This window comes from Agelaius tricolor, unplaced genomic scaffold (assembly GCF_023055355.1).
Source record: "Agelaius tricolor isolate 1412-34295 unplaced genomic scaffold, bAgeTri1.0.p SCAF_3, whole genome shotgun sequence".
NCBI classification, from domain to species: domain Eukaryota; kingdom Metazoa; phylum Chordata; class Aves; order Passeriformes; family Icteridae; genus Agelaius; species Agelaius tricolor.
The window spans coordinates 63,899,029-63,925,298 of record NW_027269263.1 but is presented as its reverse complement, the minus strand read 5'-3'; the positions used below and the strand labels follow the sequence as shown (position 1 = coordinate 63,925,298).

Below are 26,270 nucleotides of genomic sequence, written 5' to 3'. Positions count from 1 at the left end.
TGAATCACCTCTTCCCGAGGCTGACCAAGCCCATCTCCCTCTTTCCTCACAAGTGAGATTCTCCAGACCCTTGATGAACTTCGTAGCTCCAACACACTGGGCTCCGCTCCAGGGACAGCGCAGCCCCTCAGCCCCGACCGCACCGCGGCCGCCTTTCGGCAGGGCAGACTCCCTCCCTCACGGCCTGCCCCGAGCGCCGGGACAAAGGCGGCGGTCCCGCCCGGGCGAGGCGGAGCCGGGCCGGGCTGAGCCACCGCCCGGCCGCTTTATCCGCCCGCCGTGGGTGGCGGCCGGCGCAGTGCGCATGAGTTCGGGGCGGCAGCTCGGCGGAGCCCGCGGCGCTGCTCCGACCACCTGCCCGTCCTCCGCCGGGGCTCGTTCCGCCCTGGGCAGGGAGAGGCGCGGACCCCAGAGCCGGTGAGTGCCGCCCCTGCTCGGGGGCTCCCCTGGCCCTGCGCGGGCACCTGGCTGCGGGATCTTCGCTCCCCCGGGGCTCATCCCCGCCGGCTCTCGGGTCGCTGGCGTGAGGGGGCGAGCTCGCCCCACTCCGCTCTGCCTGCCCCCCGCTCGGTCTCGCTGCGGGGAGAGGCGGCGGAGCTGCTCGCCCCTGCCAGCCCGCCACGGCAATGGTTCGGCGTTGCTCTTATTACTCACTAATGGATTTTTAATTATTCTTCCCTCCTGTTTCAAGAGCAGCGGCGGCCGGGTGCTCCGTGCGCTGCGCGGGCTCTGCGCGGCGGGCGGGACCGGGGACAGGGACCGGGGACAGGGACCGGCACAGCCCCGCAGAGCAGCTTTCGGCTTGGGTTAGTTTTGGTACACGGGCGGAGAGGAGAAAAACTATCAGCAAACTGCTGCCCTGCCGTGTGTGAGGCTTGGCTTCCCACTACTGAGCTGTTAAGAATTTTTTTCATCCCTCTGGGTTTCTTGTTCTTCCCTAGCATGACGTAAAATTTCCTTCTGCTTATCGACAACTTTAAGAAAATATGGTTAAGGAAAGGTTTCATACCTTTGATGTGTGCTGTTCCTGCCTGACTAAAGGGTGATGAGGAACAGCTGCCTTGTGCCTCCTGTTTGCTTTCCGAGTGTCTGCAATTTAGGGTTTCCATTGGAAAAGCTGTTTGTGCAAACACTGGCAGATTCTAGTTCAGGGCACTTTTTTCCCCTTCCTCCTGTCAGGTGCCTTTTCCGTCTCGAGGTGGTAAGCATGAGAAGGCTGGTGCTTCTTAAGATCTTAATCTGAGGTGGTTCGGGTGAGGTTTAGTGCGTGTAAAAAGAAAGCACAGCCTTAAAAACACTATTGGGATTTCCAGTAATCCAGGATCTCAAGGGCATGTTTCCTGAATAGTTTTTGTTTTAGTGTGGCAGCGAGAGGAGGTTGCTGCAAGTGGAGCTCTCTTGTGCTTGGTCCTGTGCATGGGTATAGCAAGAGACGATCCTGTGGTACCAAGCATGCAGGTGAAATAGGAAGGAGTTAAGACAGCCTCTTCCGAATTTTTCTAAATATTTTCCAAGGATTTTAAGCTGTAGCAAGTACCAGAAATGTAACAATTACTTCCTTTCCCCTCCCTTTTTATAAAAGACTTCTTTCTAAACCCTAAAGCCGAAGTCTTAGCTTTAAAAGCTTTTTCAATTTCTGGCTTATGCTAATAAAAAGGTATTATTTTAAGACTTTGATACAGATCCTTGACTCATGCAGCGTTGTAGATGGCCTTCCTTGTACAGGCACTACTTTAAAAAATTATTATTTGGCTTTTCTCCTTCCTTTGCAGGAATTACTGTTGTATAAGGGGGAAGCTAATGTTTAAACAATAAAAGGGAGGGAAAATGTTGCTTACTTGGGTCTCTAAGAAATGAAGATATTACTTATTTCTCAGAAATGGAATAGATTTTCCCAGCAGTGTCCTTCTTATTAAGGATTTGTTTGGGCGTTTTACTATAGGGACTGAATGAGTAGAATGAAGTTTTATTGACTAGAAGTGCAAGTAATACCTGGCATTAGAAAGGAGCAGGGGGATTTCTATATTGCATCTCTGTTTTGTCAGTAGTAAAAGTCCTCTCATCCTGTTAGTTATAGCTGCTTTTTCTCTGTATGCCTCTGAGAGAAATATTAACCAAGAATGTTGGCAGACGGATTGCTGGTTGGATATAGTAACTGGAACAACTTAACTCCTGAGCACTTGACAAGTCTCAGGCTGACTGACCTTCTGAAATACTGGAGCATGAAAATAAATGAGCATATGAATGTGGCTTTCAAAGCCAGCCAGACAGGCTGTTACTGTTACCAAATCCTCCCTCCTCCTTGTTTTTTTTTAATTAAAAAATAAAAGCAAGTGATTTTAATTTCCAGTATAACTAACTGCTTAAATGTATTCTTTTCAATTGGGTGTGTATAGATGATCCCTGTACCAAGTAAAGTCCAGGGCCAAGACTCTACTGCTCTTTTTTTGCCAGTGCTGTTTTCAGCTTTGTTTACCTTGGGCAGGCAGACCTTTATGTACTTACATAGGAATGAAATGTCCAAAATTAGTTAATTTTTAAAGTAAACACCCATGCTTTGTGCTTCAGACATCCTCCGCTTTTTTCCCCACAGCAGCACGGCAGTCACAAAAAGAAACATAGGAGAGCAGCCTAAACTCTAATTGTGAGACTGTGACACAGCTGAACTGGGGCTGAAAATTGTCTTGCTATCCTAAATACTGTGTAAAACAGGATTTGGCTCACCATTGCTATGACTGTAGCAGCAGTTACATAATGAAACCCTAAACCCCAGCAATGCTGCACCTGTAACAAGACAGAAGTTGACTAATTACAGAGGCGTCTGTGCCTGAAATTGTTTAGGTACACTTCATGGTTCTAAAGTGTTGGCTGTCACAGATAGCACCACCCTGATGTTAACAGGGCAGATTTAAAAAGAGTAACTTATAAAGAATGGGACTCTTTCCTTGTTGACATTTGCATAAGGCAAATTGAAGTCAGATGAGAGCTCAGCCATCACCTGGATGTGTTTAAAGCCCCATGTAGGGCTGGAGAGGCAGCTCTGGGTATCACATGAAGTGCTCCCACTGAGCAGCTGCTTGTCATCAAATCTCACCTGGAGAGTCCCAGTGAGAGCCTTATCACTGCCCTTAGGTAAGACCTTAATCTACAGAAAAGTAACTGCTTGTCACTGGCTGTAGCTTTATTTTTAGTTGGGGCAGGAAGCAGTGCTCTCCCTCTAAATGAGTGGGAAACGTGAGCACTTCAGGGATCTTTGGTGGTTTAATCCACAATGTTGTGTAGGAGCCTTTGCCACTGGCCTTCATTTCAGGCAACAAGACTCAGCTGATGCTGTTGCTGATGTAGTGAACTGGGAACAGAGTTTATTTGCAAGGGAAAAAGCAAAGATGTGTGGGCACTTCTTTTCCTGTCTTGAGGGTGGGCCAATGTGCTGAGCATCATCAAATCCTGCCCTGGTATTCCAGTGCCTTGAAAGAAGGAGCATTTCCCAAACACTGCAGAGAGCAGTATGAGGTAGTGGTGAGCTGTGCTCTTGTGCTGGCTTGGTTTCATGTAACAAAGTCTCTGAACTGCAGGGTCTCAAAACAGTAAAAAGGATGCTCTTGAAAATCTAGAAGGACCAGTTAAGAATGAAGCACAGTATGGATTCCACGTTTTCTGGTATCATCAGGCTTGGATTAATGTGGTCAGAGGTGTGACCTTAGGCATTGTTTCCGAGCAAAGCATGATTTGGAGAATTCAGTGTAGTAATTGAATTACTACTTGGGTGATGAAAATGTTGGTTTGTGATTGTTTCCTTTCTTTTTTAAGTGGTTGCTACATTTAATTTGAGATCCAATTCACTGAACCATTTCAGCGTGTGATGGAATGTCCTAGTGAAGTCAGACAGATTTAAGTTTTACTGAATTGGTGCCTTGCCCCTCTAGTTCTTTCAAAAATGTATGTACACAGGATTAGTTATTTCACTGTTGGCAGCTCTCACAAATTCTGGTGTGAGTTGTATGAATGACATTCAGTGTGTTTCTTGAGGCTCCAACTTCCAGTTTTAGAGGACTGAGAGAACCTTTGTTTTTAGCTCCAAAACTAACGGATTTTGTAGCTCCCCAGCCTGTAAAGGAAAGTTTGAATTGTCACAAGTGTGCCACAGAAACCAGAAAGTTTAAAACAAAATATTGGGGTTACATACATTGGATTCTGGGAGACTTGCATGGTTGTTGTCACTCTGTAATTACTTTGATGAAGCTGCATATCTGTCATGGGCTGCCATGAGAGTCCCCTGAGTTCACACCTGGCTAAATATTGTTCAGTCCTACTTGTCACCTGTTCAGCAAATCAATATTGATGTCCAAGCAAGTGTCTATAAAAATGCTGTTGGCCTGGCTCTCATTTAGTAGACCTTACTGTCATGGATTCTTTGTCTGTGTATTTTTTTTGTTCTTTTTCCATGAATGGTCAGCATTTCTATTTGGCCATACTGTGGTGACAGTCCCCCTCTAAACAAGGGCAGGGATGTTTCCAGGTTAGTGGATGTTAAATAGCCATGACTGTTTTGAACACATGGATTTTTCATGAGCAGATCAAGACTGTGAATCATACTCAGTGTTCTCACAAGCTTCTACACTTATGATATGGAGAAGAAAAGTCAGAATTTAACCATGTTGGCCAGTTTTGGTTTACCTTGGTTCCTAAACTTCAGCTGTTGTTTGTTGTTACTTCAGTTTTGGTTTTTTTCTTTCTGTAAGAGCAGCTTATAAATTTATTGTCTGATTCTATGGGATTTTTATGTGTTCAGCAAAACCTCATCAGTTTATCCTGTGTACTCCTGGAATCAGTCAACTTGCCTGTGAGGTTTGCCCTCTGTAGGCAGTACTGTTCCTTAGTCTATTCTTTTACCAGAAAGCTTCACTCTTACTGTATGTTACAAGAGTGGGGTTACCCCTAAAGCTCAAGGATTTACTCAGTATTTCACATCCTGAAGGAGGTGAGAAGAATTCAGTTGCTGATGGCCCTGTTCAGAAGGAGGAAATGTGCCCACCATAACTAACCATCAGTTAGTTTGGAACAGCAGTGGCTCAGTGAAGACATGTCATGGGCCAGCTGGTTTTGTTCATCTCTGGTCTGGTGCAGCTGGTTCACAGGTATGTTGCAGGAGCACTTAACACAAGGCAAAATTCATGAGGTTATTAGACACAAATACCTGACCTGTTTTGGGAAGCCCTGTGGTCTCCTGACCACAGCACGCAGGAATCTGAATGAATTCCTGCTCCCCTTTGCCTTGTTTTACTGCTCTGCTGCCAACTGTCAGAGGCTGATGAAGGTCTCCAGTCTGCTCCTGTACCATCATTTTTATAAAACCCATCCCATGGTAACACTTCTAATGACCACAGAGTGTTTGCAGATGTTTTTTTCCAGATGCTTAACTCTCCAAGCTCAGCCACCACCATGGAGTGCAGGGTGACTGCCAGTGTGTGCATTGCTGTGTCTGTGTACAGCTGACAGATGAAACCAGCCTTGAAGTTCACTGGCCACTTCTTCTGTTTTGGTTGAATCACTGAGAAAGAGTTGGTTAAGAGCAAAGGCAAAGTCTGTGTGATGCTCAGGGTGCAACGAGGCTTAGAAATCTATCTCCAGAAATGTTTCGTGCAGAGAGTGTTCTAGAAGTTGTATGTATAGTGAAAGGGACAGACTGATCTTGTGCCCTTTTAAAAATGCATGATGATTTTCTAAAAATTGTCAACTCACCTTAAGTATATTGTGCAGTTAATGGCCTGCTGCTGTCTGCTGACTTTTGGCTCCTGGCTTACGTAGCAGTTGATTTTTAGCATTTAAATGTCTTGCACTTTTGTGGGATTGATCTTTTTGCCTATTAAGCTAGTCTTCAAACAGGATTGTTAATAAAAAATTCTTTCAATCTCCTGCTACTATAGAAACAGTCCCTTGTAAATGCTAACATTGAGCTTCAGTGAAGAAGTAACCTTAGTCAGCAAAACTGTAAAAATATCCTCTTTGAAAGGACAGACCACACCTTATCTTTGATGGCAACTTAATACATTCTCTCTGAATTATTTGCCTCTGTCAAAGCACAATTAAATCTTTGGAGGTGAAATTCAGTGCTAACTTCAGAATCTTTCAATTTCTTCCTTCTACTCTCTGAAAAACGTGCATGATATGTAACTTGTATTGTTTTAAATAGCTCATGAAAGCTATCTCTAGTGTAACCAAGAAGTGATCACTTCAGATGATAGAATCACATCTGCCCTAAGATGCATTTCTGGTTTGTTGTCTGGGATCCTCTCTCCAAATAGCACCGTTCCTGTCACACTTCTGTGCTCCTGTGTCACGATATGGTAATTTTTTATTATTAATCCCTAATGGTACAGGCACACCTCTCTTAAGCCAAGCTAAAAAATACTCAGCTACAATGACTGAACAACAAATCCCATTGTGAGCAACTTTCATATTTAATGCATCTCTGAAGGTCAGGAGGAACAGCTGCCTGTGGTCCTGCTGTTCCTTCTCTCTGAGCAAGCCTACCTTAATTTTGAACCCTGCTTGTTACCTTGGCAATCCTACTGAAACAGTGGGTCTGGAAATTCACTAGATCTATTTCTATCTTAAACTTATAGAGTCTTTCCCTTAATAGAGATGACATACAGAGGGTGAAGGGACTTTAGTGTTAAGCATGGTTAGGAGAGGAATTTGTCTGTAAAACATGCTGTATGTATTGCAGCAGTGCTGGGCAGCCTCATGTCAGCTCTAGCTGCTCTAGACACTTTACAAAGGTGTAGGAGTTTCTCAAAGCATGAAGAACACAGCAAAGGGGAGAAGAAATAATGCATATGAGTGGTTATGATTTTATTGACATGTACCTTTGATGTGGTAAAGGTGATGTAAAAGGTAGAAGGGGAAAAAATCTTCCCCCACACCTTTTCTGCAGGCTCACAGACCATTGCACAGCTCTCAAGCTTTTCTGAAATGAGTAAAACTCCCAAAGAAGCCAGAGCTTCTAACACAAAAGCAGGACCAGTGCTGTAGTGTTTGATACTGGCTCTTGTGTGGGCGGCTCTCTGAACCAGTTGCACTCACTGCCTTTAGTTATTGTTCAGGAGCTTTGTGAAACCTCTGAACTGCAGCTCCAGAATGAGTAATGGGAGCTTGCTGGGAGCAGAGGTATTTGTTGTTATTTATAATTCGTGGCTTTAATGTTTATGGCTGCTGAATCTGGGTGTTCCCGCTGTCCTGAATGCAGATAGCCTACCATGAACTTAGTCCTGGTTAAACTGAGGTATTGCTGTTGGAGAAAGCAGAAAAATACTCTTAAGTACTTCTCCCTCAAAATCTGGGCCTCTTGATTTGTTTCTTGGTAACATCAATTAATATCTTCTGGTTAGTCTTTAAATGTGGGTTTTATTTGTGATATCTATTGTCATCTGTAATTGTAATTTGCTAGCTGTTGTAATCTGCAGCAGTGACCTCTCATAATACAGTCCATAAGATGCTCATAGTTTTGAGTGTAGTTCTAGAAATCTCACAGTTGAGGGACTGAACAAACATGGCATATTCAGTTTATATTGGGGACACCTGGATAAAAAATGCAATGCTGCAACTTAAAATTGCTGAATAGGAATAACATTTGCCATATGTTGAATGTCAGTAGAAGCAGTCACCTCTTGCTGGTCTCTCTTTTCCATCTGAACATCACCTTGACAGTCATAGGATGGAATCTGAAGTCAGTGGGAATTTTCTGTGAATTTCAGAGGTGTCAAGATGCTCTGATAGTCTTGCCTTCTAAAAATGATATATGTGTTTGTGTGTGTTTGTTCAAGTGTAGGATTTCAGAGGAGTCAAGATTTCACTGATAATGTTGGCTTCCAAAGATTCCATATATTTTCTTGTGTGGATGTGTTTGTGTGTGGCTTTTCAGCACCACGGGGTTTGTTGTAGATGGAGCTGCTGCTGGTTTCCTGTTTAGCTTTCTGCAGCAGCCAAAGGTGCAGCAGCTGCTTCAGTGCTCCTGTGCCTGCCTGTCCTGAGAGTTTGAAAACCAGGACCATGAGCATGCTTCTACCTCTCTGGGCACCACTTAAAGCCCATTATCCTGAGGATGCATTGTAGCACTGATAGCTAAAGTTCTTAATAAAAAAAAAAAGAAAAAACTATCGCAGACATCTTTTTGTGAAAATCTTTTCTTAGGATTTTCTCTCTTCCAAGAAGCTGAGGCCTCAGAGACAAAATGTAAACAATGGTTATCTGCTGCTGTGGAATGCATCAGGTGTGTCTGTGATGGGGCCATTTTGAATGTTTACAATTAATGGCCAACCACAGACCAGATAGCTTGGACTCTGTCTGAGCCAGCTGCCTTTGGTATCATTCTTTGCTATTCTATTCTTAGCCAGCCTTCTGAGAGACTAAATCTTTCCTTCTATTTCTTTTTAGTATAGTTATAATGTAATATATATATATCATAAAACAATAAATCAAGCCTTCTGAGCATGGAGTCAACATTCTCGTCTCTTGCCTCATCCAAGAGCCCCTGTGACCACTGTCACAAAGAACGTTCTTTTTGTGTAGAAGTAAGGCTAAATTTGATGGTTAGACCTAATGCTCATAAGAAGGGCTATGAGATGTTTTTGTTGTGGCAGCCCAGTGCTGTGGATTGTGGATGTGCTTCCAAGACTTGCTGGACTCCAGCCTGGCTGCATTGTGTGGGAGCTTTCCCACAGGACACGTTGGTGCTGCGGCACAGGCGAGGCACCTCTGGTAATGTCATAGCCCTCTCCTGGGAGGAGGGATCAGCGGGATGGAATTGTTGCTCACTATTGGCAGATGTTATCTCACTGCTATGAAACACTAATCAGCTTACCAGAAGGCTCTGGTTTCTCAGCCCTCAGCCCACAGCTGTGGGGAGCAAGGAGAAGTAATCCGATTGAATTGGAAATGCAGGCTTGACTTTGCTTCTCGTGTCGCCTCTTGAGCCATAATAAAGGCAGAAGCACTTGGGAAGCAGGAGCATCTCATTTAATTGGTGCAGTGTCAGGGGAATGGTGTCCATTTCCCAGCTGGCTGCATATAAGGTGGCACCTCAGAACCAGCTGTTTTGAGGAATGTGGCACTGCTGGCCACGGGTCACAGGCAGGCTGGGTGCAAAGATGGACTGTTAGCAAGCAAGGCAATTTCTCATTGCAAAGGCTGCTTTAACGTATCACAGTCAGAAATGAGCCAGGTTCTATGTTTTGCCTACCCCCCTGCTCATGCTGTTAGTGCACTAAGATGATTTTTGTGTTTGTGTCCTTGAGAATCAAAGAAAAAGTTCTGCCAGAGTGTTTTGGGAGATGATAACAATTCAGAGGTTTTACAGAACTGGGCTCTGGGAAAGCTTAAAAAACTGGGGACTTTTCCTCTAGTGAGTGCTGGTGCATATGTCTGTTTCAGTAAGTGTCTTCCAAATGTACAAGTACTGTTTCTTCATGGCTGAGTGAAATAAAAGCTCTTGAAGCTTTAACACGCAATTTGTAATGCTTTGATGCAAAAATGGCACCAAGCTCTGCTCCTGGATCTTTCACCAGAAGCAGGTGGCATAGAGCTGCTTCAGTAGCATGAGTTAACTGCAGCAGTGTTAGGAAAAGAATGGGGTTCTGTTTCCCTCATGTGATCCCATAAATAGAATTCTTGTTTAAAACCAAATAAAGATAAAAGTACTCGAGCTGTGCCAGTTGGTATCTCAGTCAGTGGGATTTTATTACTGTTAATGATGTGCCATAATGGAAAACACAAACTGAATTTGTAAGACAAGGATATATGCAGGATCCTTGCTTCCAACTGTCCATAGACATCTGGTTTAGAAGCACAAGAGATGGAGTACAGAACCTTCCATGTTGAATTTTAGTCATCTTTTTGAACAAAACCAGTGTTTTAAGATGTGTCCATAAAGCAGTAGATGTGTTTCAGGACTTAAAGATATGCCCTTTACTAACTTGTGTGGGATTTTTTTTGACATTTATTTTCCATTCCTTTTCAAGTGTTTTAACCAGCAGGTTTAACCCCATACCACGTTGTTCTTTGTTTCCAGACATGAATAAAGCGAGCAGCCCCACGTAACACGCCCATGGCATTCTGTGCTGCGTCGGGATCAATAGGTCAAGAAGGTGTGATGCCTAGGAATCTCCTGGTGGATCCTCCTGAAATGGCATCTGAAATCTCTCCAGAGCACACACATGGGAGCATGGAAAGGGCTGGCAGTGTGGAGAACCATGGCAGCCAAGCTAGGTGCAGGAATCTTGCCTTGGTAAGTGTTTAATGAGCCTTGTGCTTAGTGATAGAGATTGCATTAATAGCTCTGTCCCACATCATGTGATTTTTGTTTTATTAAGATTGATTTCTGACATTTCTAATCCTAAGTGGTTGCTGGTGTTGTCTTGGTTGTTTAAACTCAAAGGCCAGAAATAACTTCTCAGCTTTGGTATCACAGTTTGTTATTCTGGTCTGATTGTCTCTGGGAGCTTGGAGAGTGCTTCTCTCCAGTCCTTCCTCCCAGAGAACCAGGAATGGCAGTGAGGGCTGCTCTGCCCTTGCTTTCTTAAATAGCTCATAAAGAAACTTAAGGATAGTGCTGGTTCTACACACTGCCTTTGCTTAATCTCTTTGTTGACACTCCTGAATAAAGGTCTCAGCTCATTCCACCTTAATTAGATGAGTAACAAATATGTCACCATAAACAAAGCTGTGCTTGCATTAGTGAGTATGAGTGTGTGGCCATTTCAATTGTGAGTGAGTAACTGAGGGAGTAGGATGCACTTCTGCATTCTTCCCAATTAGCAGGGTGAATCAGGCAGTGAACTCAGCAGTACACTTCGTACTGTGGCAGCCTAAGCCTAGAAAGTGCAGGTATGGTGCCTTCCATATTTTTTTATCATCCCAACCATTTGAAAAACATTCATTTTTAATTGAGGAAAGAGCACACGTGTAAACACGCTTGCTTGGAAATCTAAATCTCTGTCTTGCCTTAAATATGGAATTAGGCTTTCTGTCTCCTTTCCTCTGCCCTCCCTGATAATTTCCTTTGAATGTGATAGTTTTCTGTGAAAAAGTGGCAAAATCTGTATTTATCTGTATATCTCAGACACACTCATGGTTTTGTGCTACGTTGTGAGCTTTCTGGCACCTGGAGGCAATTCAAATGCAGGTCCTTTTTTTGTTGTTTCTACTGAAAATACTTACTGTTAATATGACACTGTATCCTTCAGTTGTGTTGCTAGTTAAAACACAAAACAAGTATGATGAAATTTAGTTCCTTAACTGTTTCTGATCTGTTCTAGAAAAAAGTTGTGAAGGGTCAGGGTGGGAGGGGTTAAGAACATCATTTGGACTCAGGAAGTTAGTGTATGTTGTTTGTTTTATAAAAGCTGGTTGAATTTTAGAGAATTACAGTGGAAGTAGTACTTTGCTAGAGAATTACACCTTAATCTTATACAGAATTGCAAGTTAATTTTGCTTATTACTCTACCTCTAGTTTCCAGGTTTACAAGTAATAGTCAATCGTGCCATGTATAAATCAGTCTGTACAGTCTCATTCCAGGTCTGCTGTGTCAGAAAATGACATAAATTCCCTTAGTCCAACTAGATCCTGCCATGTGATAACCCATATGATGATGCATCAGCTAGAATTGGAATCCCTTCCTACTCTGTAATGCAGTAATTTATAGATGGAGTAAAAGTTACCTGTAGGCTTGGGCAATTCCCATCAGACTTGTGAATTAGCAGTTCACAGAGCCTTTCATTTGTCTTGAGTTTGTGCATGAAGACAGTGAATTGTGCACCAACAAATTTGATTGGGATGCCACAGATGTTCTTCCTGATTTTTCTTGCAGCAGTGTAAGTAGGTGACATGTCCAATAAGGCTGGCAGCTTGCATGTGTGGAGTAACAGGCTGGACAATGTGAACTCTTCAATACAGGCATAATTTCAGTTTCTGAATTTGAGAAGGGGTCTGTGTTAAACTGAACATGAAGGAAATTCTGCTTAATTGCTGGAACATGCTCCTAGAGAAATTATCTTGCTTCAGTAGTTTTGTTATGAAAGTTTAGAAGATGCAGAAGCTTTGATGGCCTAATGAGAAGAAAGGGGTAGATAACTTTGTGTAGACAAAGAATTTCTATTATGCCAGTTCTGAGAAAAGTGGGGAAATATTTTCAGGCACACTAGGCCTTCCCTGGATCCTGAAACAGAAGCAACTAAATACCTAACTGCCTCTTCATTTATCACTTTCCTGGGTCTGTTCACCTAGAGACATGGCAAGAAAGGTCAGGATTGGCTTTGATATTTTGGATTTTTGTAATGGCATTGCAAAGGAGAGAAGTGTGACCGTGCTTCTTATGACAGGCCCATAGTGCTGCAGGTTTCTTCCTACTTGATTGTAAAAAAAACAGGCTCTGAATCTTCTCAGTGTCAGACTGCATTAGTTACTGAATATAACCTTTGTATTTGTGGAATTCAAACAAACCCAGGGATGTGATAATAGGGACAAATACTTGGACTGGCTTTAGCCTTTGCTGACTGCTCACAGCTGGTTTGGCTGACTCCTGGCTGGTCCTGCATCCTGTGTGTCTGTGCTGGCACTGCTTGCTGGGAGCTGGTTGTCAGTTTAGGAATGACTTGGAGATGGACATCAATTGCCATGTGCTAAAAAGGTCTTAAAATTCTGTATGTGGGATCCTTCCCAGTCAGCTGTTGTCACTTCAGTTTAATTTTGCCAGGTTTCTCAGCTTCTCTTACCTATATAGTGATGCTTCCAGTTATCTTTGACAATTGCCTCTAAGGCCTCTAAGCCAAATTAATTTTTTTAAATGGAAAGCAAGATGCTGCCTTGATTTCACAAGTATTTCCACAGAAATTATACATGTTCAGGTCTGGACTTATTCTGCCAAATCTGTCACAGCAGGTTGAGTTGAGATGGGAGAAATGTATGCCTTGATATCTTCATCTCACATGAACTTTAGTAGCCATAAAAAACTGTTCTATGTGAGGACTAATTTGCACACAAATTTTGGTTTCTTTGTTATAAAAGGTATCCATACATCTGCTTGAGAGAAGTGTATTCTCTCAGTGCATGGAATCAGTTGCACTTACCCAAGGGTGAGGGCAAACAAAACCACTCTGTTCTTGGCAATTCTAGCTTCCAAAACCCAGTCTGTAATGACACTGCCAGACATGTGGTATAAGAATTAACTTGCCATGAAATACAGTTGCAGCAATTTAATTCAAAGATAAAACTAGGTCTTGGGATTTTTTGGAAGCAATTTGCCTTGTTCCATTGACTGAATAGGCACAGACCAGCTTCTTGAAGCCAATCCTTCTTTCAGTGCTTATCTCTGGTAATTGGACTGGGTATCTATTCTCAGCCATGAGTAACTGCTTTAGTTTCCAAGTGTGAATAATGTGCTAGGACAATTGTGCCACCTGTGAAAACCATGGCAGAGCTGCTGGTTGTACCTGAAGTGGGCTGTGCTAATTGGAACTGCACTAAGAAGAAGCTGTGTCAATGCCTCAGATCTGTTGCTACAACTTCACTACTTCACCTTCTGTATTGAACATGTTTTACTGAGTGACAGCTTTGAGGAATAGTGCTTGTTATTCTTGGTGGATCACACTGTGTTCTATATTTTATTTTTTTTGCCTTTGGATCAGACAGGCCCTTGGTTAATGCCAGAGTTCACCACCACTCTTTTTGGGGCAGTGGTGGCCTCTAGAATTTGTTCAAGTGACTGTTTCATTTGATCACTAATCAAATGGCTTAAACTGGGAGAGGCCATGACTTCTGAAGAGATTTTGCTTGTTCTGATTGTTATTTCTTCAAACAAGCTTCCTCTCTGGCTCTAACAAGACTTCACAGCCAGTCACTGGAGATGGTTTGTCACCCCTGGATCCCTTGTATAGTACAGGTGACATTCTGAACATTGGTTACTTAGGCATGAAGAGCAGCTGTGCTGTGAGTAGTCTGAGCTGGCTCAGTGTTCTGTTTCACACACTCAGCCATTTAACTCAGGGGTGACCTGGTTGTTTTGTAGTTATGGTGTCCCTTGTAGCCTAGAAATTCTTTGTTATGATCCTTCTCCTTTTTTAGATCAGTACAGATAGTCCAGATGCAACAGACTTGGCATTCTGGTGCACCATGTTTGTATCTCTTTACCTCAACCTTCCTGGAGAGAATCCACTGGGAATCCAGTATGGATTTAGGGCTTCTGGAAAAGGACAGATCATGTGTCTTTAGCCCACTGCCAAACTTTTTTCTCACAATTTGAATGAGTCTTGTGATGCTGAGCTGCACTTCAGGTACATTCAAGGGAAAGTCCTGACAAAGACTCCTGTTGTAAAATTGTGTTTTTCCCCCTTGACATTGATACTGCACAGGATTTACTGTACTACAACACCTTTCACCGTGTCCAAGGCTTTGCCAAACAACAATACATGAAAAACGAGAGGAATTTTTGACTGTTTGCTTTGTATGGCTACGACTGCCTTGGGGCAGGTGGAAGCCATTCCTTACAGGGTGTGGAGAGAGCTATGCTGTGTTCCATCCACTTTAAGCTGATGTTAGTATGACCTGGAAGCAGTGTGCCTTGGGAAAATAAGAGCCTGACTCCTAGCAAGGAATGATCTTGCTGTAAAATGTGCCAGGGAGAATACAGATCCTGAAGGCAGTTTGGGCTCTGTTCACAAACTGTATCATTGTGCTTCAAAGCAGGATCTGGTAGATAGAGATTATTCCAGATGGTGGGCAAATCTGCTTTTTAAACCTTGCTGATAGACATTCTTAGACTTCCAGAGTGTTTTCTTTGTATATTCTGCTACTCTTTACAGAATACTTGGATTAAAGTTTCTGTAATGTGAAAGTTGTCTTCTACTTGTCCCACCTTCAGTGAATGTAAAGAAGATTTGTTGCAGTTATATGGGTGGTCAACTTTTTATATATTAAAATACTCTCAGGGACACAGGGCTGCATCTGCCCACCCCCATTAATTCTCCCCTGTTCTGAGTGTAACATGCCCCCCCATTATTTGAGCCTTCCTGTGCAGTTGCACTCACAGCACTCCATGCTTTGTTCTGGACTCTGTCCAGCTTGGCTGCATCCTTTCCAAAGTTCAGCAACTGAATCTGAACTCTGTGTTCCGAATGAGGATGTGCTGTCATGTCATCACCCTGGTTAATATATCTCAGAATGAGATCTGCATCCCTGAACAGCAGATTTTTTTCCCTCTTTATGGCACTTAAACTGACAGAATCACAGATTGCACAGGTACCTTGCAGTAACTTCATCTCAGCATCATTTTTTTGTTCATCTGGGAGTTCATTTTTGGGGGCCGTGTCATAAAGATTTCAAATCAAGGTATGTGACATCTTGGGCTTGCAGCTGTTGGTCAAGTCAAGAACCCTCTCATGAGAAATGAGCTTGGTGTGAAATTACCTGATGTTTTTATAAAAATTATTTAGTGGCTTTTGCCTGAAATGTCTCCCTGTTTTTCTCAATGTTGTTCTCACAATTTCTTTTTCCCTTTAATTTCTACAGGCTGATCAGCCTAATTTTGTTTATCAAAGAGATGTCTTCAGAGTTTAAGTAGATATTCAGCTTGCTTTCTTTAAAACTAGGTTAGGAGTAATTTAGTCAGTTTATGACTTTAGCTCATCTTATTTATCTTTTAAGTACTTGTAGATAATTTGTTTCCTCACTTAGGACCTATTGATTATATGCTTTGCTGCCTCTTATGAAGCACACAGTACAATTATGCTCGTAAACTGAAGAAAACAACACTCAATATTATAGTCTTCTTCACCAAATGAAATGGTATTATCAAAACCATCAGATAGTGGGTTGTAGAGGAAGCACTTTTTGACACAGCACACAATTACACTCTGGAACTCCCTGCCACAGAATGCTGTGCATGCCAGTCATTTCCATGGCTCAAACAATAGGACAAATTCATGCTAGAAAAGCTCATTAAGGGCTGTTAAACACACAGATGCCACTGCATCTGGGAAATCTTTAAGCCATGTGTTGCTGGAAACTGGAAGGATTTGGAGGAGGAAAAAATACACCCATCCAATATACAGCAACACCTCCCACAGCCTCTGTACTCCTGTGTGTTCATAGCTTCTGGAGGCTACTGAGCTAAAAGGGCTTTTGGTCTGATCCTGTGTAGCAGTTCATGTTCTTAGCTGTAATTCACATGCTCCCAGCTTCAGCTGCAGCTGTACAACCCATTCCATTTCCCTTTCCTGTAAATCTAGTCAGAGGTACTTGACTTCTTCTGTGCTAAAGCTTTTATGTGTGTTCTGATACAGTTCCTGCACGCAGGGCTTTCCTTTTCACCCCTTGTGAAGTAGAACTGCCTTGTTGCTAACAGGCCCAAGAGGTGCTGCAGTGGCCTTTGTGCTACACCTTAGAATAATTTGCTCCCTTCATGGTTCTTTTGAGAAGCACCCAGTCACTTCTTTCTCATGGAATTGTGCCTATTAATTCCTCAGTGCTGTCAAGTGATTGATAAATCAGTTGAATCTGGCATTCTCCTGGTATTTTGCTAATTGAAGTGTGGTTCCTTAGCAGGTTTTAGAAGATTTTTTTTAAGCACTGCAGATGTCTTGGGATTTCCTGTGGTGTTCTGTTTCTGTCAAAGCTGTGCTGGTCTTAGGGTTTTAGATCAGGCTGTGATGTTCAGCATTTCTTCAGATGTGTATGAAAAATTGTGGGCCTCTGGATATTAAGTCATTGTATTTAACAGGTAGGAAAGGAATCAATTAATCTTTCCTATGAAATAGATTCTATTCTTCTTTTCTTTCTCTTATTTCTTTATTTTTCCTCTTTTATACCAAACAGTGTTTTAACAGACTCTTTCCTGTTTGGCGTAAGCAGGAAATGTTTGGCTGCAGAGAGATCTAAAATATTAATGCCAGCTGAGTATACTCAGCTATTTCAGCTGTTTTCATCCCAAATTTCTTCTGTCTGAGAAGTCTTTTTAATCCTCCTAATTTAATGTAATTTAAAGCTGAAGCACAATATTCAAGTTTCAAATTCAGGCTGTCTTTTGACAGTAGTTTTAAAGTTTGTAGTGTGAGGTGTATGTGAGATTTAGTTTAGGGAGGTGTGTTTGTGTATCAAGAGTAGGGAGTAGATGGAAACTATGAGGTGAATAACTCAAGAAGCTGAAAAGACTTTTCATCTATTAAAAAGCACAGCTTCATTAAGAAAAAAGGAGGCCTGGAAAACCAGCCTGGAAAGAATATTAACTGTTCCAGTACTTGGAATATATGGAAAATGGCAAATAGACTTGGTAGCCTTAGTTAAAACTGGCACCTTTAAGTTAGAGAAATTCCTCTCATCTTTCTGAAGGCTTTGCTATAATACAAGTAATACAGGTGGGAATAAAGCAAATCACTGCTTGCTTTACATCTCTGAGCTCCTTTGGTTTGACCAGCCTGAGTAGGTTTGTTTTTTTCCACTGTGATTTTGTGTCTGAAATGGGATTGTTTCCTTGGCTGGCAAACTGAAACGTATCTGGCCTGAGGGAGTTTCTATCCAGACTCATGCCTTGCATCTCAGTACAGTGCCCTGACCTAACACTGCCTATTCTCCAGAGCTGTTGGCTTTGGTTTTGTTGTTTGTTTTGTTTTGTTTTTTCTGATGGAATGTGACATTGATCATCTTGAAGGGAGACTGCATGAGGAAACAGATTGAAGTGCTAACAGAGATGAAATTGGCCTTTCACATCTTGGTATGCTATTTATTACAAATGTGTTTGCAAAGGGATGGTTACTCAATTTAGATCCTTTACCTAAAGGGACACCACAAGATCCATGAGAGATGGTTAAATCAGGCAAAACTCTCCTGCAAGTCTAACCTGTCATGGAAAAATGTTCAGTCTTGCAGCACAGAAAAGGATGCAAGGAAGTGCTTTTGGAAGTCTTTGCTTCCTTGCTTTATTCCTTGCTCAGCTCTTGATCAAACAAATGAAGCTCATGTGGGAGCAGTTTTTTAGGTGCACACAGTAATTCCTGTACCACACTCTGGATCTGTTGCCACTATGAATTTCTTAAACACAGCCCCCTCTTCTTTTCCTTTGCCCTGTAAGTCTGGCTTTTGCAATGAGCTCACCCTCAACAAAGGCTCCTGGAGTCCTGCTCAGCCCCAGCTCAGGGCTGCCCAACAAGGGCTCCTTTCCTGTCATTCTCTCGCCTACTAGACATAGCAGCCCTATGAGTATTTGGGTGGGGAAGGAAGGAGATTGCAACATCCATTAAGGAAAAAAAAACCACACACACAAAAAAACTAAAAAAAAAAACAAAAAAGGAAGGCTTGTCTGTCTCTTGCTTTTCAAGTGCAGCTGTAAAACTTTCCTTGGCCTTTGAAAACTGACATGTGGTGGGTGTGAGCTGTGGACTACGTCAGCCTTTGAAGTTCATCTTTTAAACCAGCACTGGCAAATGGCATCCAAATTTTAGCTTTTCTAGCAGTTTTGCTGCAAGCTGGAATAAGTTACTTATTCTGACAGTGCACTGTGGATATTAAGACTAAATTGGAAATAAGCACACCTCTACATCTTTCCCTCCTACCAAATGTTCTATTGGCCACACAGGCTAAGAGCCTCAAACCATTTATTTTCTCATCTGTAACATTCTGAGTGCTTGGAGATCAACTGCCCCTGGGTACAATGCAGCACGTTATATTTCTTAATCTATAGGCATTATTTTGGTACAGAGCCATGTCATTCTTATTTTTAGTGCTGAGAATGGGGATAAAAGCTTTGTTTGTGCAAGGAGTTAACAGGTAGAGCTGCACACAGGTTTTTTTAGTCTAATCTAATGTAAGAGGATCTGAACAGGCACGGTGAGTTTGAAGCAAGTTGTGCTGCCCTAGCAAGAACGTGCTACCTCTTGAATATTTGTACTGCATACCTTTATGTATTTACCTAAATTCTCCCAGCCCTCCACTGAGAAGTAGCCTTTTTACCCTGTCTGCACGTGCAATGAGGTGTCCTTGGCACTTCTTGTTGAGTTACTGACAGCAAAGTTTCCAGTATATGCTTGGCAGGGGAGAAATTCAATCCAGAAAAGGGAAAACCTCACTTGATTTTCAACAATATATCCTTGCATTCCAGAACTCACACAGGCCTCTTGGGAAATGTCTTTCCTGTATCCATTGTCTTAATGCAGTGCCTTTCTTAATCATTCTTTGTCATCTCCAGGCTTCTGGAAAAGTGAGTGTTTCCCAGGGTGGAGGGAAAAGAGAGCATTGCTGCCCAGCTTCACATAGTGATAATGTGGTAATCAAGTTAATTAATAGCAGTGACTCAGAGAAAATGAAGATTGGATAATCCAACGATTATTTATCACTCCTGTGGTCTACAGGATTATTTCCTGCTGAAGAAAATAGCCCAAGGCACTACTAGGGAATACTATACTGCTAGGGAACAGGTCTTCCTATTTGTTCTTAGGTTTTCCTTTCTGTAACTCAAAGGTAAAATCTTTAAAAAATCCTCTCCCTCCTTACTGTTACCTCTTTGTAATCTCTTATGTACCTCTGGATAATTTATGGTTTGTAGTGCCAGAGACACTTCTCAGCATTGCTTCTGGAAGTTCAGTCACCCTTTGGACTTGAGCAAAAAGGGAATCAACCCATTTCTGGGGCTGTCCTGAGTGCACCCTTTCCCTCTCATGTTGTTCCCCAAGCCTCATCCCTGAGTTTGATATAGAACACAGTTTGCCCCAGTTTGGAAATCAGAAGAAGCCATCCTAACCCCTGCCAAGGCACAGGTGTGCAGGTGTGTGTAGGGCTTTTTATTTTGGTGCTTTTTCTTTTTTTTTAGTAGCTCTTATGGCTTTTATAATCTTTTAGTAATTTGCTCTGTACAACTCAAATGAAGACTTCTTTGCTAAACTAAAGGATGTAATACCAGTTGCTGCTGGTTTGGTTTTTAATTTTTTTTTTGTCCTCCAGCATTGTAATGTCTAAATGTCTCTTTGGGAAGGTGTCAATCTTTGCGTTTTTTTCTTTTTTTTCCCCATAGGATGATGAAAGTTTGAAATACTTAACTCATGAAGAACAGGATGTTCTCATGTTCTTTGAGGAAACCATAGATGCCTTAGAAGATGACTTGGAGGAGATGGCCCTACGTGACAGTGGCATCCACTGTCAGTCCCCAAGGTCAACAGAAGAAAATGTGTCCAGTCATTCAGAGACTGAAGATATCATTGACTTGGTGCAGTCAACACCTGAGAGCAGTGACCATGAAGGCCCTTCCAGCAGAGATACAGAACCAGGTAGTTGGGTTTCTTGTGAGTGTGGGTTTTCCCTTTGATCCAGCCCTGACCTATTCCAGTTCTCTGTAGAAAGTGTTTAAGAAATTCTGTACCTCCCTTACTACCTCAAGATAAATTTGTTACTCATAAGGAGCTCTAAAGACTGATTTTCATTTGTCTTGGGGTTATTGAAATTCTTGCTGTTGCTGTAACTTTTTTTAATAATTTTTCCTTTTCCCTCACGGGTGTCGTGCATCTGGTGAAGTTGTTGGTTTGCTGTCTCAATCCTCTGCCTGCAGACTGAGTTGTCACTGTTGTGCACAGTCATTGCAACAAAGCAGACTGTATTCACCAACCTGTTCATGCTCTGCTCTTCCCCAAGACTTTTTAAGATTTTTCCCAGGAGTTTTAAGATAGCAGATTGTTTTTAGTGTTACTCTGTGTGGCACTGAAAGGTATGCAATCCTATCAGTGAGTTTGTGACAAGATAGCGTATGGCATGTTGTTTTTGTCACCCCTAGAGTGTGTTCTCTCTGTGTTTGGACAATGAATCTATCAGTGGGACATAATTTGTCCTCTCCTGGCTGTTTTAATAAAAAATAAGAACTGCAAAACTCTTATGAAAGAGCAGCCATTGAAGCACCCTGAAGCAACAGGCAGACTGTGAGTGAAGGGCAGAGAGAGGGCTGGGATAGTGACACATTGTAAACGTGGTGATTTGGGCTGGAGCATTGCCTCAGAGATGCCATTGCTGGGACTTCATATGGTTTCTTCTGGCTATGTGGGCTGAGGTTGAGTTAGAAAGGTAGAGAGAGGGGAGAAATGCTGCTTGCATTCTGCTGTGTCAAGAGTTAATGACATCTCTGCTGCTTTGCCTTTTAGTGTTGGACGTCCCTGGGAGAGCCGAGAGCCCTCAGCCAGCTGTACCTGCTGACCTTCCCCCACAGCCCCCTGCCCCAGCACCAACGGTGTCTGAGACCCTTCCTCTTCCTCCTCCACCCCCTGCTCCAGTGCAGCATCCAAAGTTGCTCCGTTCTGTCCCCACTCCTCTCATCATGGCCCAGAAGATCTCGGAGCAGCAGGGGGAGAGCCGGGCGCGCTTCCCCGGCGCCCTCAAGGAGGGGAATTCCGATAGGAGGAAAGGCCCGGTAGCCAACGGTGATTATTCCATAGCACCCAAGCACCCTCCTGCCCCCGCCCCCAAACTGCACCGGTTCCCAAGCAACATCAACATAACAAATGTCAGTGGCAAGGAATTCAGCGAGACCATTTCCAAAGCAGCGGTGAACGTCCAGGAGCGGCGGGCTCAGGTGCTGGCCAACATCAATGGGGGAGCTCTTCTGGCAGCTGAACTGGAGGAGAAGCTGCACAAAAACGATTTCTTGTCACGTAACAGAAGTTCTTCCCTACGGGATCTCTCCTCTGAGCAAACTCGCTATGAAGCCCTGACAAAACTCGGCCTAGTTAAGGGAAAGCCAGCTCAGGACCAAGTGGACCATGCCCCAAGCACTCAGCAGCCTGATGTGCAGCCCAAGAAGTCAGAGGCTGTTACCAATGGATACCAAAACATCAATGAGATTTTAAAAAGCGAGCCCAGCCCTTTCCTTCCTATGGGCAAAACTGTAACAATCAGACCAGAGGTGGCTCTTGCCACTAACAAAGTGAGCAGCCCACAGCAGAGCACAGAAAAAAGTTGCAATGATTATAAACAAGGTGGTGTAAGCCTGGACATGAGGAGGAGGTCGGGTTCTCTGCCCAGACCTTCAGGCTTTCGGTCCCAAGGGATAACGGTGAAGTTTTCCGGCCGTGGCTCCACTGAAGAAGCCAGGAGAGAGGCACTCCGGAAATTGGGACTGCTGAAAGAGACTGCCTAACTTGGATGGGAATGCTGTGGCAGTAGGGGGAAAGTCATAGCATGGCTTTGTGCTGGAACAGTCCCAACAGGACTGGGATCAAGTGGATTGGAAGAGAAAAGGGAAAGTTCTCTGCTTCAGACCAGCCAGGAAGGTATTAGACACTGTGGAATGGCCACTTGTGTTTATCCCAGGACTGGCACCACGTAGGGCCATGGACAGCAGTGGGGTGTGGCTCTCCTTCCTACAGAGAAACTCATCTGTTGCTCTCTGTGACTAAGAGGGAATTCTATTTAATTAATGCTGGACTGTAGCAGGCAGCATCTTGTTAATGAAGTGTACAGTGCAGTATTGTTGTACATAGCAAACTGAACGGCAAATCTTGCTTTTGCTCTTTCTGAAGCCAAAACAAAGAGCTCTGTCTGTCCTGCCCACATGTCTGTCTGTCCATGGGAGCTGGAGATAATGTCACAGCTGAAATTTCTGACAGTGTGACACCCTTCTGTGACTTTTTGTTGTCTGTGTTATCTGGCTTGGCTTCTTTCCCTGCCAGTAGTGGAGTCTCCTCCTCCCTCACTCTCCCCTTGACTCAAAACTGTGCCCAGGATGGCTTCTGCCTTGACCTTTTCCTGGGCAGAGCAGCCCAAGCTTTGCTGGGTGACTGCCTCACTCTGCTGCTGCTGCACCTGGAGTCTGCCCTCCCCTCCCACCACCTGCTCCTCTGTCAGGCCCCAGTGTGTCCAGGGAAAGGCACCTGGAGAGCCTCAAGGATATGCACTGACAGCCAAAGAGTCTCCTGACAATCTGTGACCCCAGCTGCTCTGTCCCAGGGAGCATCTCACAGCAGAGAAGCCATAGGAACAAGTTAACTTTGTACCAAAAGCAACACCTGTATGTTAAAAGTCTTCTCTTTCACGTTGGGGTTCCTGGGAAGGAGCTGCTACTTCTTGAGCAGTAGCTGTACCACACAAATTATAAGTTCTGTTACTTCTAAAACTGTCATTTGGTCTTCCTGTAGTTTGACAGCCCTAATAATCCTCTGTTCACAGCCTTATTTGATTCTGCCCTGCCAATGCATAACAGAAATTACAGCCAAAATTCTTGCAGGCTATGTGGAGTTTCAGGAGAGCTGCACATCTTTCCTGAATGGTCCAGTTGCTGGTATTTTGCCTTTGTTCAATAGACAAGCCAGTAAAGATGGTCCCAAAATATATTTTGTGTGTTATTATGTTTTTGGGGTTTTTTTGATATGGCAAAGCTGCCCTTCCACATTGAAACCCCTTCCCTTTTTGTATTACCTGAAAACATCAAGAATAGCCACTTTAAAATCAAATGCCAAACTCCTTTTTTTTTTTGTTGTTATTCCTTCATGTTTGATTTCTCAGTGTTTTGGATTTTTTTCTAAAGGGAAAAACTGACTTACTCTCTGCACTTTCTGAAGCCTCGACCAAGGCACTCCTTCTCCAGAGTAGCTGAGCAATAAACCTTGGAGAAGAGGAGGGGTGGCTACAGCAGAAACTGACACACCCTTTGGCGAGGAGCTCTGACATAACTGTGATAAACAAGTTTGTAGTTCTTGTGATAAAGTATTTCAAACTTGCTGAGCTGTACCTGTAAATGAAGCTGTCGTGAAGGAAAAACCTTTGTGTCATTCTCAACCTGCCTCATAAGTTAAGGGGTTTTTTGGTTTTTTTTTGTTGGGTTTTTTTTTTTAATTATCTGCTTGCTGCTTAAATTTTTAATTGTGCTGTTACGGTATCTGGCTGGTTCTGTTATGTAGTTACTCTTTTCAGCGTTTTCACTGGGTAAGTGATCATGTTCCTCATTGTGACAGGCTTGCTATACATAAGCAATCAGTAATTAAAATATGTGGCCGTTCCTGGGCTGGCAGAGCACTTGGGCATGCATAATCCAACGTGAGAGGTGCTGCTGAAGCAAAAAAAGGCTGCTTGTGTGCTGCAAGTAAAGCACAGGCTTGTTCTGCTGGGCTCCGAGTCTGCAGTCCTAAATCAGAGAGACTGGGAGCACAGAAAATACACCCAAGCATGTGCTGCAGTGCAGGCTGGAATGTGGATGATGCATCATAATTTATTAACATAACCTGATAAGTAAATTTAAATGTTTCATGGCCTTTGTGCTTTTAAATCCTGGTAAAGCAAATTCTTCATTAGGAATGTGAAGTGCGTACGAAGCAATCTCCACATCTAATCATTTCTGCCAGCTCCTCTTTGAGTTGTTTACAGCTGAGAGTCCTTGCTAAGCAAACGAGGGGGGAAAAACCCTGACACTGTTTCATTGAAATTCAGTCTAGTTCAATAACTCTGTAATGTCACCCTACTTAAGAATACCCCAGATATTTAATGTCTAAAGTTGCTGTATGCTGAATTAGCTGGATCATGTTCTCTCATCCTTTGTGCAGGGCTTTGTCCTCAACTGGTGGGAAGTGAGAGTTCAATCTTCATTAGGTAAAGCAGTTTCTGCCCAGGGAGGACTTGGAACGAGGTATTCATTGTGGCCCTTCATCATAGCAGATAAATTCTTCTCTGTGCCTAAAACTGTAGTGAGTAAAGCCATGTACTAAATGAAGTTAAGTCTAGCTGCTAATAACCTGTATATAAATTTAGCTCTATTTTGTGTATCTTGTTTTGTGTGTATATGTTGCTGTGATTTTACTTTCTTTCCCTTTGTGCTAGAGGTAACTGTCTTGCACAAATCTGATAAATCATCTATTAAACTAGAATAAACCCAATGAAATGATGGCTGATGGGAGGTGCCATTGTGTTCTTTGCCACCCAGTAGCATGACTCTTTCTTGGAGGAGGGAGGTGACTTTTTCTTAATGGCTAATACTGATTTAATAACCTTTCATTTTGCAACTGTGGATGTGTGTGAGCCAGAGCCCAACCCTGTCATGGCAGGTGCTGGAGGAGGGACCAAAAAAAAAAGGCTGTGTCTGACAAGAGATGCATATTCTCACTGCTGGGCTTCAGCAGCTGTGATCAGTGTCCTTGCCAGAATGAAGTTCATCCTGAACAGTGTTTGAATTAGACAAAAGCCTCTCTCTCACAATGTTTTGCATTATTAAAATGACCTTTCCAAGAGGAAAATTTTATATGGGAAAGAAGAATAACATCTTTGTTTCTAAGGCTGTTACCATGAGTGAGTGTGGTCCTGCTGAGTGTGGAAGTCTTCCTTGTTGCACAGGTCAAAGTTCCCTGTCAGATAACATTCCTACCCATCCCTTCTACATCTGTGTGCTGCTTTTCTGTCTTTTGAAGGAGGATTTCTATGTAGGTATTCAGGTGGTGTTGAGCATTTGTCCAAACATTGTGTGTCATAAAAGAGAGGCTAGAAATCACTCTAGAAAAAATAAATACTTCCATTTGCTTGAGCTACTTTTTCATCCCTGAGGCTGGTTGTGGTGGTAGCCAAAAAGCAGCAGCAGGTGCAGCAGCCTTGTCTCCAAGCTCTGCAGGGCTGCCTCAGGGCTCAGTTCATGTCTCAGCCATGGCAGGGCAGGTGCCCTTTTGTAATTGTGTCCAGCTCCAGCCTGGAGGCAGAGGCAGAGAATTTAACTTGGCTGGGTCTGTCATGAAACTTAAAGGAGGTTCCAGTGCCTCACCTGTGCTGGAGGTGAAGCCTCTCAGCTGCCCCAGCACCTGCAGCCTTTCAAGTGGCTGCAGCTTGGGGAAGAAGCTTTTGATGTTTTGACTCCTGTTTTATACACACACATATATGGAATTTAGTTTCTCCCTTTAGAACAGACATCTTCAGAAAGTGTTATCCACAGAGGGATCAGGGGAGGCAGGAGGCTGAGGGGAGCTGATGGTTTTAACCCAGCAGCGTGGGCAGGTTTTCAGTCTTGTTTGTGCCTCAGCAGAGAGCAACTTCCAGCTCTGCTGAACGAGCTCAGTGTTGTGTAGCTGAACCCACCAAGGTAAAAATCCCAACCCTCCCTTAGCTGGCTGCTCCTGTCCTTGCAGAGAGGGAGCCAGGGCAGCACAGCTGAGGCACAGCAGCCCCTGCTCCAGTGGGATTGTTCTGGAGCAGCTACAAAGGGAGGGCCTTGGAGCAGAGAGGCAGTGCTGGGACTGCTCAGGGCCCACCCCAGGCACCCCCAGCTCCCTTTCCT

General features: G+C 43.4%; 1 protein-coding gene across 3 annotated transcripts; it reads left to right on the top strand.

Annotated features, from left to right (window-relative positions):
- The first annotated feature begins 265 nt into the window (after positions 1–265).
- PROSER2 (proline and serine rich 2) lies at positions 266–24,903 on the top strand. Of its 3 annotated transcripts, none has more exons than XR_011678733.1 (5): positions 266–417; positions 10,070–10,285; positions 20,055–20,307; positions 21,169–23,030; positions 23,547–24,903. XR_011678733.1 is itself a non-coding variant. In XM_071424103.1 (4 exons), the coding sequence occupies exons 2-4, from the start codon at positions 10,106–10,108 to the stop codon at positions 22,158–22,160; spliced, it is 1,425 nt and encodes a 474-aa protein (XP_071280204.1). In that variant the 5' UTR covers positions 266–417; positions 10,070–10,105; the 3' UTR covers positions 22,161–24,903. The 3 variants fall into 3 exon arrangements, 1 of the variants encoding a protein (XP_071280204.1); XR_011678734.1 differs by having other exon boundaries at positions 21,169–23,944; positions 24,559–24,903; XM_071424103.1 differs by having other exon boundaries at positions 21,169–24,903.
- Positions 24,904–26,270: the final 1,367 nt, after the last annotated feature.

What these genes read in the sequence shown, in the direction of transcription:
- PROSER2 (XM_071424103.1), top strand. Translation starts at nt 10,106, where the DNA reads ATGGCATTCTGTGCTGCGTCGGGATCAATAGGTCAAGAAGGTGTGATG. An exon ending in GGTGCAGGAATCTTGCCTTG is followed by an intron (nt 10,286 to 20,054) that starts GTAAGTGTTTAA and finishes TTTTCCCCATAG; the next exon opens with GATGATGAAAGTTTGAAATA. An exon ending in CAGCAGAGATACAGAACCAG is followed by an intron (nt 20,308 to 21,168) that starts GTAGTTGGGTTT and finishes TTTGCCTTTTAG; the next exon opens with TGTTGGACGTCCCTGGGAGA.